General features: G+C 40.6%; 1 protein-coding gene, 1 long non-coding RNA gene and 1 other non-coding gene across 3 annotated transcripts; 2 read left to right on the top strand and 1 right to left on the bottom strand.

The window, feature by feature from the left end:
• The first annotated feature begins 125 nt into the window (after positions 1-125).
• Positions 126-6,674, top strand: pabpc1b (poly A binding protein, cytoplasmic 1 b). The gene is made up of 15 exons (XM_048230073.1): positions 126-912; positions 1,810-2,003; positions 2,147-2,262; positions 2,546-2,685; positions 3,400-3,494; positions 3,669-3,806; positions 4,171-4,266; positions 4,395-4,667; positions 4,809-4,899; positions 5,046-5,156; positions 5,278-5,414; positions 5,620-5,704; positions 5,805-5,935; positions 6,071-6,169; positions 6,268-6,674. Exons 1-14 carry the CDS (start codon positions 720-722, stop codon positions 6,161-6,163), a joined length of 1,893 nt encoding a protein of 630 aa, XP_048086030.1. The 5' UTR covers positions 126-719; the 3' UTR covers positions 6,164-6,169; positions 6,268-6,674.
• On the top strand, positions 3,938-4,071 carry LOC125285904. The gene has a single exon (XR_007192090.1). It is a non-coding gene; the product is annotated as a small nucleolar RNA SNORA5 (small nucleolar RNA).
• A 5,899-nt stretch (positions 6,675-12,573) lies between the features above and the next one.
• LOC125285749 lies at positions 12,574-15,110 on the bottom strand. Its single transcript, XR_007192054.1, has 3 exons — positions 15,024-15,110; positions 13,065-13,122; positions 12,574-12,672 (listed from the first exon to the last, which is right to left on the bottom strand). It is a non-coding gene; the product is annotated as an uncharacterized LOC125285749 (long non-coding RNA).
• Between the last annotated feature and the right edge of the window lie 206 nt (positions 15,111-15,316).

The following is a 15,316-nucleotide window of genomic DNA, read 5'->3' as shown; positions in this document are numbered from 1 at the left end:
CAATTAAATGCTTAGCATTTCTATGCGTGGATTTCTCTCTTGCTTTTTTATTTCACCAACAGCTTGCACATGACTGGTCCACTGTGATGACGTACACATGGGTATATAGTCATCGACGGCCACATTTTTTCCCTCCCCAAACCCCGGCTGTTAGTGCTGTGTGAGTGCGTGTGTGCTCCTGAGCTTGCCTCGGCACACATTATATAAAAAATCTAAAAAACAAAAAAAAAACTTAAAAACCTTAAAAACTCCAAAAAATCATTTTTCTTTTTATAATAAAATCGGTGAAGCAGGAGTCGCTTATCGTGGTCTGGACGGTACGATACGGGGAGAAGCAACGTTAACGAAATTTTTAAACCGACGTATGTTGCTAGCTAGCTAGTAAGCTAATCATTGGCTAACGTTACCAGCGAATTCGAAAGGCCTTGCTGCTGGCATTCATTTACGATACGTTTATCCGGTCCTATCAGCAAGCTATTTAAGTACACCGAACAGGTTGTATCTTGACAGTGATAGTATTTTAATATTGATCTATTTTAGTGTCATTGCATTTTACCTTTTAGCAGTTTTGAAGTTGCTAGCAGCGTTAGCAGAAAGGCGTATACGCGCTAACGGCAAGAAGATCCCTCAAACCACGAGTGGTATCTTACGCAGAACGAACTGAAGATTTGACGACTTTTCGCTATAACCACTATATTTGACCAAATCAATTAAATAAAATGAATCCCAGCGCTCCAAGTTATCCGATGGCCTCACTGTACGTCGGGGATCTCCACCAGGATGTGACCGAGGCCATGCTGTACGAGAAGTTTAGCCCCGCTGGGGCCATCCTCTCCATCCGTGTCTGCAGGGATATGATAACCCGTCGTTCCCTTGGATATGCCTATGTCAACTTCCAGCAGCCTGCTGATGGTAAGATCCGTTTGTTACGGTTCATTGTTTGGTGTTATTATATAATTAAATGTGTGCGTTAACATTAGCGAACAGCGCTAACGTTAGCAGAAATGCTAACATGCTTGCTATCATTAACGTTACTCGTGGCACGAACGTGTTGCATACGCACACTGCAGTATGTTAGCATGCTAGCTTGATAGGATTATGTTGGCCTCCACCTAGCTTAACGTGGATGTCTCGAGAGGCCTAAAGAAGTGGTGTCAGGTAGCTTTGCTCTTAGAGTTAGCCTCACTAACGTTACCGTTGGCTGCATTAAAATTGTGTTTTAGTAGAATCACTGGCCTTAAACGGAGACGTTTTCTCTCATTTCCCTGTCTGCAACGCTGTATTTGGATGTAAAACATGCTACGCGATGCAACAAAATTGACGACACGGACATGTGCGAAGACATTTCATGGCATACGCCATCTGTGTAGCCATTCTGACATGACACACAGCATGGCGCAGCCATGCCGTAGTGGAGGTTTTTCGTGAATCGCGGTAAAGAAAGTTGGCTACCTCAGCAGACCACGCCTAACCATAATCACAAATTTTTGCACATGGTCTATTTAAGTTATTTGAACATTGGTGTTGTGGAACTGAGTTGTCTGAATGCGCAAACTGGGTGGGGTCGTGTATGTGCCAGATAAATGGCACAAGGGTTAACATTTGGCAACCATTCTCAACTGTTATTATATAGGACAATAGATGACAGGACATTAAATATATTGTCATGATATGGACATAAATGGCCTCGGTTTAAATGGTTTAATTCCTGCTAAGAACATCACCCAGAGCCATAGAGATGCCATGAATTGCACCCATTTCAGTAAGGTGTATTGATTTGTACATGCGTATTTGGGTTGTCTCTTACAGCTGAGCGTGCGCTGGACACCATGAACTTCGACGTTATTAAAGGTAGACCTGTCCGCATTATGTGGTCCCAGCGTGATCCTTCTCTGAGGAAGAGTGGAGTTGGCAACATCTTCATCAAGAATCTGGACAAGTCCATTGACAACAAAGCTCTCTATGACACATTCTCTGCTTTTGGCAACATCCTATCTTGCAAGGTGAGTTACTGTGGTCTTCACGGAGTGTTCTTCACGGGTCTTCACGAATGGGTTGTTCTGTGTTGTCCAAATTCCTTTTACTTGCTTTAGTTAGTAGATTTACAAATGTAAAACGTTTTGTGCTTTCACATCTCCATTTTAAGGTGGTTTGTGATGAGAATGGCTCGAAGGGCTATGGCTTTGTGCACTTTGAGACTCAAGAGGCAGCGGAGAGGGCCATTGAGAAAATGAATGGCATGTTGCTCAATGATCGCAAAGTGTAAGTGTGTTGAATTTGTATTTAGTTGAAATGCATGCGTTAGGTACTACCATCACTTATATCGAGTGTGAATTTGTGCTGCAATTTGTACCATGTTTCGTGTACACTTGTGTACATGTGCTCCATGTTGGCTAACCTTTATTATTATTATTATTATTATTATTATTATTATTATTATTATTATTATTATTAATCCCCTAATGCATCGTGTACATGTCCAAGTGTTTTTCCTCATGTTCTGGTCTGCATGACTGATCTTGGCTCTAAACTGATGCTCCCACAGGTTTGTAGGCCGCTTCAAATCTCGCAAAGAGCGTGAGGCTGAGCTTGGTGCCAGAGCCAAGGAGTTCACCAATGTTTACATCAAAAACTTCGGCGAGGACATGGATGATGAGAAACTGAGGGAGATCTTCAGCAAATATGGTGATTTCACATATTCTGTTAGAAAAAAACATTAAAGGAATTATCCGGAGTAAAATGCACTTTAGATCAAGTTACGGATGATTGGGAGTACATACGTTGAGTTGACATCAAAATCATGTCATTCAGATGTGTTTTGAGAAAGTTCTATTTTACCGTTTTTAGTCAAAACTCGTTAGCCTGGGAGTGACCTGGGCATGTAATTTCCCCGCTACAAAACGCTATTTTTATACCTCTTCTACAGTTCCAAACAACATTACACTTACATGGTAGTGAGTAGAGGGTCCTTAAAGCCAAACCGAAGTATCCCGAGGTCTTAATGTAGTCGGATAGAGAGTCCAGAATGAATTTCATCAAGCCTGTCTGTCTGTAGGAGTTGATTGCCGAGTGTGGAGTAACACACTCTGGAAAGTCAGAATTTCGTTGTTTTTTTTTTTTTTTTTTTTTTTTTAACATAGTCCAGTCTTTTTTCCAGTCTTGTACTTTCTAAATAGTATAGCTACAGGTCACATCCTGTAAAAATGGATGTGACCTGTAGCTATACTAGAATTAGAGAAGTAAAGAAATAGCCATACTATTAGATGTGCTCACACATCTTGACATGTTTGAGTGCTGGAAGCCAGCAGAATGACTAGATTGTAAGCAGTCCTTGAAGTGAGTTAGGGTGAGAAGTCCCTTCAGTGGTGCTGATCAAGCCTATATTCTTTTAATTCACAGGCAATTCCATGAGCATTCGCGTGATGACTGATGATAGTGGCAAGTCCCGAGGCTTTGGTTTTGTCAGCTTTGAGAGACACGAGGATGCCCAGAGGGTGAGTCATCATCTTTCCCTTTTTCAGGTATTTGTGTTGCTGTATGTGAAATATGCATTGCAAACCATAATGTTATAGAAGTTGCACTGTAACACCTCAACTATGAGTTGAATGGTCGTATTGACCTTCTGTGCTGTTAGTTTCATTGTTAGTATGTTGTCCTCTTCCTGTCAGGCTGTGGATGAGATGAATGGGAAGGAGATGAATGGGAAGCTCATTTACGTGGGCCGCGCCCAGAAGAAAGTGGAGCGCCAGACAGAGCTCAAGCGCAAGTTTGAGCAGATGAAGCAGGACCGTATGACCCGCTATCAGGTACGGTTAGTTACAACCCTCATCCAAGGTTCCCCGAGTTGCTCTTGGGGTCTTTCTGCTCCTCGTGAGGATTGAGAACTTAAAGTATGCACACAATATAACCCAAACCACTTTATTATTTATTATCCACTTGCAGCCTTGTCAAATTCAGTGTCTCCTTCTCAGTGGACTACACTGGCCAAAATGGCTGCCACAGTAATAAGTAACCCATGGGCTCTACGTCCTTTGTAGTGGGACGCTGGAGATAGATGGAGTACTGACAGATTCTCCACCACCTTTACTGAAGGAGGAAGTGAGGGCTTATTTACATGTATTACTGCTGGAGTGAGACTAATCATTTTCTCTTCCCTCTCTCTTGCATCAGGGAGTCAACCTTTACGTCAAAAATCTTGATGATGGCATTGATGATGAGCGTCTGCGCAAGGAGTTCTCTCCATTTGGTACCATCACCAGTGCCAAGGTATGAGCATTTATTTTTTAGATTCATATTTTGTTTCTGGGTTAATTATGTCGAGCATATGTTCTGCCTTTGGGGCAAGATCTAAAGACCCTCCCTCTTAAACAAGCCTCTTTCTCCTTCCACTTAAGGTCATGATGGAGGGTGGCCGCAGCAAAGGCTTTGGTTTTGTGTGTTTCTCCTCTCCTGAGGAGGCCACCAAAGCCGTGACTGAGATGAACGGGCGCATTGTGGCCACCAAGCCGCTTTACGTGGCGCTGGCTCAGCGCAAGGAGGAGCGCCAGGCCCACCTCACCAATCAGTACATGCAGAGGATGGCCAGCGTTCGGGCCGTGCCGAATCCAGTCATCAACCCTTACCAGCCCGCTCCACCATCCGGCTATTTCATGGCTGCCATTCCACAGGTAAGAGTGATGAGTCATGCTGCAGGAATGTAGCGCACATAGTCAGGTGCTTCTGCTGAATGTAGTCAACTTGGTCCTTAGTTTATGCCAGCTGTATGAATAATGTGAATGATGTAACATTATTTTCTATTGCTTCTGTAGGCCCAGAACAGAGCTGCATACTACCCCACCAGCCAGCTGGCCCAGCTGAGGCCCAGCCCCCGCTGGACGACACAGGGCGTCAGACCACAGCGTAAGTTCCTTATTCCATGTGGAAGTGTGCCATTTCTAAACCTCAAACTCGAGTCTCACTCGGAACAGCCTAGTACACATGTGAAACTTTCCTTCACTGAGGGAGGTTCTAGACTTTAAATGGCAGCTTCTTTTTCGTCTCCGCAGACTTCCAGAACATGCCAGGTGCCATGCGGGCCCAGCCACCACGGCCCCAGACCTTCAGCACCATGAGGCCAGCCTCCCAGGTGCCTCGCATGGTGTCCACTCAGCGCGTTGGTGAGTGTCTTTTGTACTCCACATATACATAGTTGACAAGTTGAATGTATACCGTTTTAAGTTGTTATTTGCTATTGCCTTGAAGTGTTCATCTAACTTTTTCTTTCTTGTCCCTCTTCAGCGTCTATGGGTCCTCGCCCTGCTACTGCAGCAGCAGCCGCAGCCCCAGTGCGTGGCGTGCCCCAGTACAAGTACGCCCCTGGAGTGCGCAACCCCCAGCAGCACATGAACACCCAGCCACAGGTTGCCATGCAACAGGTAAACACCGAAGAAAAGTTGTAGAGATGTCATCAGTGCCATTGTGTGGGATCAGTAGTTTGGTTCATTGACTCTCAACTGGGCAATTTTTGCTCTTGCCTATTTTTGCTTCAAACTGTTTTAAACTTTGACATGATGGTCCTTTAAGTTGTGTTAAACTTATGACCGTGCTAAAGCTAAACATTGCATTGGGTTTCCCCTGTAGCCTGCTGTCCATGTGCAGGGCCAGGAGCCTCTGACCGCCTCCATGTTGGCAGCTGCCCCTCCACAGGAGCAGAAGCAGATGCTGGGTGAGTCAAATGATATGCTTTAATTACACATTATTGTGAGTCATGGTAGATGTGCTATGCATAGAACATCGGGTCCTAAACGGTCTTTCTCTGGCTGCAGGTGAGCGTCTCTTCCCACTGATCCAGAACATGCACCCAACCCTGGCTGGAAAGATCACAGGAATGCTGTTGGAGATTGATAACTCTGAGCTGCTCCACATGTTGGAGTCTCCAGAGTCGCTGCGCTCTAAGGTCTGTGAAGCTTATTTTTATTTATGAATAATCCATAATCCATTACTTTCCAAAATGCCCTGCAAAATGTTGACTTTCTTTTGTCAAACCTTGTTCAGTATTTGATTTTGGGCTCAACTGTTAATTTTTCTTTAGGTTGATGAGGCCGTGGCTGTGCTCCAGGCTCACCAAGCCAAAGAGGCTGCTCAGAAGAATGTGCCCAACTCTGCTGGTGTCCCAAGTGTCTAAGCCAAGGTGAGGAGCCCATCTTTTCAGCTTGCACTGTTGATATTACTGATCATGTGGTCAATTCCTACAGAAAAAAAATTTGTTGTTTTCTCTCTGTTTTATAGGAATGGGGAACCTTGAAACTTGCTTCACCGAGGAAAATAAAAAATTAAACATTGAAAAAATGAAAACACACAAAACATTGCAAAAAGATCTTAAAACATTTTAAAAAAAGGAAAGGAAACTAGGTCAGCCAGGTCTGGAGATGAGAACGCTAGGCCTTGTTTATTTTAAAAAATGGAGAAAAAAAAGAGAAAAAATTTTAAAACATAAAAAATGTAAAATCTGCGGTTAAAAATATTCCAGAAAATGGGTTTGTGACCCGAAAGCATTCCTTCCTTGTTTTATTCCTTTTACTTTGTGAAGGCCAAGAGTTTTGGCTCTGAGTGGACAGGAGAGGGCTGAGAACTTGGCATTGTGAAGTTTCTCTTGAATTAAAAATTTGCTTGCTGAAATAAAAACCTATTAAAACATATTGAAGTTTCTTTTATTTGTATAATTCCATATCAACACACATGCAGGTACATTTACATTAGATTACTAGATTGACATTCCTGACTTCTGTGTCTGGATTTCGCTCACATGATGCATGCCTTCTGAGGCTGTGAACATGGAAATGGTGCAGTCTATAAGCCAAGATTGACCTAGATCCCTTAGAGGGCTTGTCATCCAAGCTGTTGGCACTGCCTTTTATTGTACATGTAGGTATTTAACTTGTGTGATAGCTTGGCCCAGTCTGACTAGGATCCCCTCATTTTTATTTTGTGATGCTAGTCTAGCTTTTTTCATGGGTCTGTTTCCCTCCGTCACGAGGATGACGGGCCAATCAACAATGAGGGGGATCATGTTAGTTTTCAAAGTGGCTGTGGAAAATGGTAGTAGGTTTTACAAACCTCTAAATTGCAGTTTACGTGGTTTCCTGACATGCTCTTTGTAAAGGTTAGGCGAGTATAAAGAAACGTTTGGAATCCCATATTGATTCATTGGTCAGGCTGGACCACTGATTTCAGTCTTAGCACATTTCCTAATTATGAGTACCCAGACTGGTCACAAAGTGAAACTCGATGAGTGATGAAACCAGGCTACACATGTTCTATAAAGTCTCAATTTACGTAGATGGTTTGACTGGAAAATAAAATGTTTCCCAACTTGACTGAATAGATATAATAGAGTTCAAACTGAAAGAAAGAGGTGAGCGGTTTATTAGATTTTGCAACTCCACTGATCATTTTAGTGGTCCCCTTGCTACAATATCCCAGTAATCTACTTTACTACTGTAAATATTACAGTATCCCTGTACAATATCCCAGTAATCTACTGTAAATATTACAGTAACCTACTCCATGGCACCCCTGGTAATGCAGAGTAAAAAATAGGTATAAAAAATAAGCTTTTAAGAATTTATCTTATGATGACAATTCAAACACTGAAGGGAAGCAAATTTATTTTGAGAGGGAGGGAAAAAAACAATCAGTTCCAGGCAATACCCATGGCACCATCACCAACATCCATATCTAAGTTGAATAGGAAATGGCTCCATAGTCAAACTAAGTAGTCTGTCAGTGAACTGTGCAAAGGTGGATATGAATTTTAAGACCCATAGTACACTTACACTTGCCTACTATACTATGTTCTCCACCGGCAGGCTGCTTTTAATGGGTGCAAGTGGCGTAAGGCCTTGAATGTCAGCTCCACTAAAGCCATGGTCATAGGAGACATAGGTGATGTGTAATATGGCATAGAACCACTAGGGGGCACAACAGCCACCAGTTGTCTTTCCACCATGGATACGGGTAGGCCTAGTTGTCAAACCCAGTGGAACAAAATGTTGGTTGCGCTTGCATTAGTATTTTCCTCAACATTATGTGAAAGAAATTGGTTTGTAAATTAATCAGTACTCGCACGATAGCTCAAGTGGAAAGTAAGTAATGGTTGAATTATGGTTGTCATTGGCCTCAACAATTGTTTAATGTAAGGAGACAGAGACTGTTCAATGTTGTTGTTGCTGTCAAATCTGTTAATCCTGGACTGTTCAGTGGCTGTGGTGGTTGATGTTAAAATCTAATCTATTCCAACGTCAGCATTTTAATTACATAGTTTTCAAGACACAGTAACACATATGTTTCATGCATTCATGTCTCAGTGTGTGTGTTGTTCTGAAGCACAGCACTTCTAGGATGGGGTTTGATGTCAGCCAGTGACCTGGTCATCATGGAGGGAACAGTAGGCCTTTTGTTTGTACATTAATGATAACGATGGAAAACCTGACTAACCTTGCATCAGACCTTTTCTCAATGCATTGTCTGGAAACATAGAATTGAAGAGAGATATTGTTTTTCCTTCCTGAAAGCAATGACAAGTGATGAAATTATCAGGAAAAGATTCCTGAAAGCAATTTGGTCTAAGTTGAGGCAAATTGTGCAGGATGCCTCGTATAGGGCCTTGTTTAGATAAATCACACCTCATTTTCCTATTATGTTCAGAAAGTAATTTATTGATCCAACCACTTATATTAAAGATATTGAAACTGGATTGACACTATCAACATGCCCAACCCAAACTGATTTCAATGGCATTCCTGTGTCACCACCTGTTTCAGAGATGACAGAAATCAAGTCACAAATCACATGCTTTAAGTGTACAGCTTATATTCGGCCAAAAATCAAAAGACTGATTTTATATTATAAGTATATTTTATGTTCATCAATCTGTGGTATATTGGCGATAGAAAGCAAGAAAACAGGCTTTATAAACCCTATATAATCACCTTTTTACCACCATCTTTGCAGACATTTGACAAGCCTTTATTTATTTATTTTGTCTTGTTCTTTGATATCTTATCGGTTCAGTGCCATGATCTCTTGCAAGTCAACAAAATGGATCAGATAAACGGGCTGTGTGAAATTTTTATCATGGTGAGTCATGGCAACTACTGGGAATAATTCCCACTGGATCGTGAATTCATGATTAACTTGGGAGCACATCGCTGCTTGTGACTGTGACTGAAGGGTTGGAATCGTATGTGTAGCCCCCACCACTGTTCACATAATGTTAGGTCTGACATAATGGGAGACAGGTGGTCAGACTGCATAAAACACGGGGAGCTGAGAACTCTGACTCATGCTGCCTGCTCTCTCATTTCCACTCCCTCTCATTTAGTCCGTCTCACTTTTCCTTGTGACTGCCTCTTTCTTCCCATCTCCTCCCCTCCCCTGGTGCCACTTGGCGTCTTCAAGATAACCTCCAATAAAGTAAAGTACAGTGCACTTATACTACAATTTTTCGTAGTACAGTGCAGTACAATACTATTTTCATGTCAAAAATTTCATGTCCATTTCTGGAATAAAATACTGTGTGCAATGCAGTTTTTTCATGTCCAAAATATTGCATTTCCTGCATAAGAACTGCAAATAATTCCTCCAAAACGACTAAAATTGCAGTAATTGACAGCCTTTTGTGCAATTTTGTGAATGCTTTTTGGAAAACTTTGGAATTTACATCCACACCAAGTAACATTTTATAGCCTAATCTGCTTTTCACAACCCCACATGCTCCTTCAACAGCAATGTTTGTGGTTAAGGTGGTTGCCATAGTTGTAAAACAAGCTGATGCATTCAACCAATTAAATGGGCACTTTTATTCATTTATGGCTTCAATTACACACTGTCAGCTTTTCCTTTCTTTACAAGGAAAAAGGAAGCTGATTGTATGCATCTACATAGATATCACTATGTATTTAGCATATGGCTATTTGGGAATTTACCCATAAAGTCCACACAAATTAATTTTAAGTTGAATCTAAGTATGACACCAAATGTATTCCTTCCTTTTTTTCAATTGTACACACACACCTGTTTGTTGACATAGACTTGACTAGTTAATGACATTTGCCTAAATAAATCAGGAACTTCTCTTAAAAGCATTTTAAATATTTAATTGTTAACCGATTTAAGACATGACTAAGAAAACTCCTCTAAAGCTCACATAAACACACAACCATCTGTCACAATTTCCTGTTCAGAACATGATGTTCGAACACTTGAAGTCCATGAAGTCCAGTCCAGGCCTTATCCGATATGCAACACAATGCTCCAGTGGCTCACTTCCTCCACTTTTCCATTTGCAGTAGCCCAGCTCATTGTGTTTCCCTGCAGGAATAGGAATACAAAGTCCCCATTACTGTCTGGCCAGTGACATCACCTCAGCAGTGCTTTCTGGCTAATGAACAATTGTTCTGCAAAATGTTAATAATTAAAAAATAATCCTCAGTTCACATTGCATATTGACATTAGCAACAACATCTTAAAGGCGTTGTTACAGTGACTTTACAGTAAATGTCAATGTTTTGTGTCTCTTTGAAATTTCTGTGATAGGCCTACAAAGCTATTATGTTTATCCTGTTTCCTATTATTCTGTGTATCCTATGTACACTCAGATTGCATTTGAGAGTGTGAGTGCAGATTTATTCAAACAGGAACAGAGCACTTCAGTTGCTTCAGATAAGATTAATTTGCTCTGCCTTCCCTGTAATCCACAAATTGTTCCTAAAAATTCTAACCCCAATGGAGTTCATCACCAAAAGTATATTTCAAATGTTTCACGTTTACCACTGTGTTGCTTCATCTCTTTTTTTCCAGTCTGTAATGTTTAGGAACTGAGGAGACCAGTTGCTGGAATTTTGAGAATGAAATGTTGTCTCATTCTTGCCCAGATTTCATCTGCTGAAGTCTGGGGTCTTTGTAATAATCTTTTTCGTTCCATAATGCACCCAATGTGAAAGGGTCTACACTGCTGACAGACCATTTTAGCAACTTGATTGTTCTACTTTGAAGTCATACTGTTGTAATGTGTGCAGAATGTTTGGCACTATTTTCCTGAAATATGTTGTCTGGATGACAGCATATGTTGCTCAAAGCCTGTACATCATTCAGGATTAATTGTACCTTTCCAGATATGCAAGCTATAGGCATAATACACCTCTATGCCTGCATAGATGCTGACATTTTAATTGTGCAACACGTTGGATGGTCCTTCTCCTTCTAGAGGATGCAGAGCATGATTTCCAAAAAAGAATTCAAGAAGCATTTTGATTGGTCCAACCACAGTTCTCCACTTCTCCAGTCATATAACACACACACTATTGAAGATGTATTGCATTTATCCACACATTACATTTTTATTCTATCACTGTGTTGGGGGTGTGGAGATTCAATACATCTTTCTCTGAAAGACATAAGTTGTTTGGTGTTCTGGCTGGATACCTTTGAATATTGCCACCATAAATTAAGAAACAGCATTCCTTCACCCTCTCAATCATTATCACATTGATATAGAAACATTATAATCTTTTGCCATTTTCTTTATTTCTCACATAGTTCATGTAAATAATTTGCACATGAGGTTAGGTGCAATCTGAGAGTTGATTGGCCTGTCTGCTGTTCTCTTATTTTTACTTTACCTGGTGCAGGTACATGTTGCACTGCTGAAGACATGTGTTTGCATTGCCACACTAAATGCTCCTGAAGCACCACATGGCTTCTGCTGCATTGATCCTCTGTGATCTCTGTTGCCATGGTGAAGGAAGGAAGGTAGCTCACATGCATGGACATGTGGTTTCAACCCCAGACAGAACTGAGCATGCCCATAATCCACCTGCTAATTACCCTAACTTAGTCTCCCTGTACACTAACTTAATCCTCCTATATTTGCTGTTGAATTGGATGGCAAGTTCTTTCAGTGCTGGAAATATTATCCACTTTATTTATAGATTATTATCATTATCATTAGTTTGGCCTATGTAGACGCTGTTTTTTCTGTGAAATATTTGTGGAAGATAGCAGTCTATTATTGTATATGTTATAAAAATATGGATTCCAAATTGACAATTTATTATCAATCATATAATCCAAAGTAAGTATGAATATTACATTCTGTATGTTGATGTGTGATTTTTTTTTTTAATTGTACAGATCATAGAAATTTGTTAAAAGAGCAACATGCTTAGTCAACAGACTGTATCTGAGGTCCACTGTCGATCACTTTACATTATTAGACAGGGCATGATCATAGTCCTTGCCTGTATGCTACTAATCACCCCTTCATCTTCTATTCTTTGGAGGCATGAATGAAACTGGACATAACAACGGAAACAAAAAGATGGAATGCTCCGTTATCATTCAGTGTTCACATGCTCACGTGTGGCTGAAAGAAGTTATCTAACTTGCATTAACAATAATTTGCTTATTTACATCAGTTATGACACATATTATTAGCTTTATTTTGTCACAATTTTAGCACAAGTGAAATAGTAGGCCTACGTGATGGCATACCTCTAAATGCATGAATGACACAAAAATACAGGGTTTAACCAGAGAGCGTTGAAGCAGAGCAGTTAGTAATCAGGTATCTTTGGTTTAACTTTCATGTCTGTAATAGAAGTTGCAATGTCCATAAGCTGATTTTGGCTTAGCCTAAGAAAAAATGGGCACAACATGACCAATTAGCATGAGCCTACATCATTAGAATATTCAGAATTCTATTGACACAACAGTATGATGCTGTTTGACAGAACTAGTTTATTTGCACTTTTGCTGTGTTGATAAAAATGTGTCAAGCTATGAGACTGTCTTCCTGACTAGGCAAGGGGCCTGAACATACTGTATGTGTTGCTGGTCAGACAGGGAAATACATTCTGCCTCATATACCCAATTGGAAAATTAAATTGATTTACACCGTGTGTGTGTGTGTGTGTGTGTGTGTGTGTGTGTGTGTGTGTGTGTGTGTGTGTGTGAGTGTGTGTGTGTGAGAGAGAGAGCTCACACTGTAGGCTTAGGCTAATTCTAATGAAATATGCAATACTAACATGAATATATGGTGTCTGGATGCCATTCATTAAATTGAGTTGCACCACATCAGTAAATCTGAAAAACAAAACAAAAAGAACAAGATTTAAACACTGCCAGAAAATTATGGCTGTAGACGTGCTCTGACCAGGGTTTATTATAACGCGATAATACGAATTTATCACTTTGCCTATCTGTGTTCTCGCGAGAGAATGTGAATTAATTTGTAAAAGGGAATCGGAGAGAGGGTGGTTTCTGTGAGTCAGAAGGGGTAACGTTACGGGACAGGGAGGTGCCGAAACGCTGGAAGTTTTGGGGGAAAAATAGTAGTCAAGCTCTAGTAAAACAAGAAGATTTTTATATTTTATTTTGCTGTGCGCGGCATCTTTTGTCCTAGGAATGAAATGCTGTTACACGGATGATTTGAAAGGTATGTTGGTTAACGTTAGCGTCATTGTTTAACGTTATCAAGCTTCTAGTTCTACAGCTTTCGACAGAAAACGGCCAACGTTTACAAGCGGAGACTGGACTTCAGGTGTTCAAAAATTGCTAACGTTAGTTGACTAATGTTCATGTTTTATTATAACGTTGACTAGCTAACCCATACCAAATGTAACTTATTGTAGTGTTACTTTAGATACAGACAGGTCTCGGATGCTAACGTTAATGTTAATGGCTTTTCGGGACAACTGAGGTGTTTAACTAGCCTAAACACTAACGTTAGTTAAGTTAACGTTAGAAGCTAGCATATTATTTAGATCACGACAGCTAACGCTAGCTGGCAAGTTGAATCTGGTGAATGGCCTTCAAGCAGACCACAGCTCTGCCGCTGAGGTAACGTTAGTTTACATTGTTGGCTTAGGTGAATGTGCAGGTAGCTGCTAGTTCTAGGAGTCGAGCTTGTGTTTACTATCGATAGCTAACTTAACGTTAACGTCAATAGCTCATGGTGCTTTGTTTATGTTGAAATGGCAAACTAGACATATCATAGTATCATAAATTCACAAACTATTGAGCAGGGTCCTGGATGTATGAGTAAGTAGCATTAGGTTATCATAATCAAGGTTTATACCACAACTGGATATGATTTGTTAAAGTAACGTAAACATTAGATAGATTTCTGGAAAACTGTGGACGTGTCATCACGCTAACGTTAACGATACAAACATTAACATTAGCTAACCTAATGTTAGATTGTTAACTTGTGCTAGCATTGTTTTTTTTTTTTTACTTTAATGGCCCGCTAACGTCAACTTGCCTTAATGTTTAATTATTAGATATTAGTAGTGAGGCAGTTGATTTTTCACGGACAAACATATATCAAACTTTGTCGTTGTTTGCTAACGTTAGATTGCTAACGTTATAGCCAGTTAATGTTAACCTCCACCAGCTTGCTGTCAGATTAGCCCGCTAACGCGACTTTATACTTCTGTGTGCTGGATTTTAGGGAAAAAGAAAATGTATTCAGACATTATTACTTATAATGCTTTTCCAACTGGGTTTCATATGTGAATCATTTGTGTCTACTTTGCCTTGTTAAGCGTTAGCTAACGTTCTAGCAGTTATCAGGCTAACATTAGATAAACGAACGTTACTGCTAGCAAGCTAGCTTGGCAGCTAACGTTAGATGTAGTAATAACGTTAATGGTTGTTATTAGATTGCTTGTGGGGTTGTTTGTCAACCACGGGTAGTTTGTTTTGATGTCGGATACAACCGGTAAATCTCTTGCGCAAATATTCTACAAAGTCAAGCTCGTCAGATGCATAGCAGCTATAGACTCATCGTGGTGATTCTTCACTGTTCAAAAATACGTAAAGTGCATCTTATGAACGTGCGAGATAATTTAACATTTATTCCAGCCAAACACAGTATGGCTTGCGTCATTTGCTGACAACGACTAACGACAGCACTGTTGTTAAATCATAGCAGTTTCCTCGGCCAAACTGTGCCCGGCGTAACGTTAATGGTCTTTTCTCACCTTCCTTCTTGGCAAAGGCTTGACCAAATGCACGGTTATGTACCGTAGTAGACACACTGTGCACTATGCCCGTGGAATGCGTATACAAGCTGTTTGGAACTTGTTCGTTTTGATAGTGCAATACTTTCTGTAACCCGCTCATAAAACGACGAATGCTACCTTGAGTTGCATACGCCCTGATGTAGTCGTGCTCTTTTAGTACGTCATTCTATGCTCGATCTGTTTGCTGACTTTTAATCAGTCCTACATTTGTTGTCCTTCTTGTGGGGTCTGAAAACACTGAACCCTTTATG

Source organism: Alosa alosa, chromosome 20, assembly GCF_017589495.1.
Source record: "Alosa alosa isolate M-15738 ecotype Scorff River chromosome 20, AALO_Geno_1.1, whole genome shotgun sequence".
NCBI classification, from domain to species: domain Eukaryota; kingdom Metazoa; phylum Chordata; class Actinopteri; order Clupeiformes; family Clupeidae; genus Alosa; species Alosa alosa.
This window is presented reverse-complemented; position numbering and strand designations above follow the sequence as displayed.

Coding starts and splice junctions, on each gene's coding strand:
- pabpc1b (XM_048230073.1), top strand. CDS start 720: ATGAATCCCAGCGCTCCAAGTTATCCGATGGCCTCACTGTACGTCGGG. Junction 913..1,809: donor CTTCCAGCAGCCTGCTGATG/GTAAGATCCGTT, acceptor TGTCTCTTACAG/CTGAGCGTGCGCTGGACACC. Junction 3,495..3,668: donor GACACGAGGATGCCCAGAGG/GTGAGTCATCAT, acceptor TCTTCCTGTCAG/GCTGTGGATGAGATGAATGG.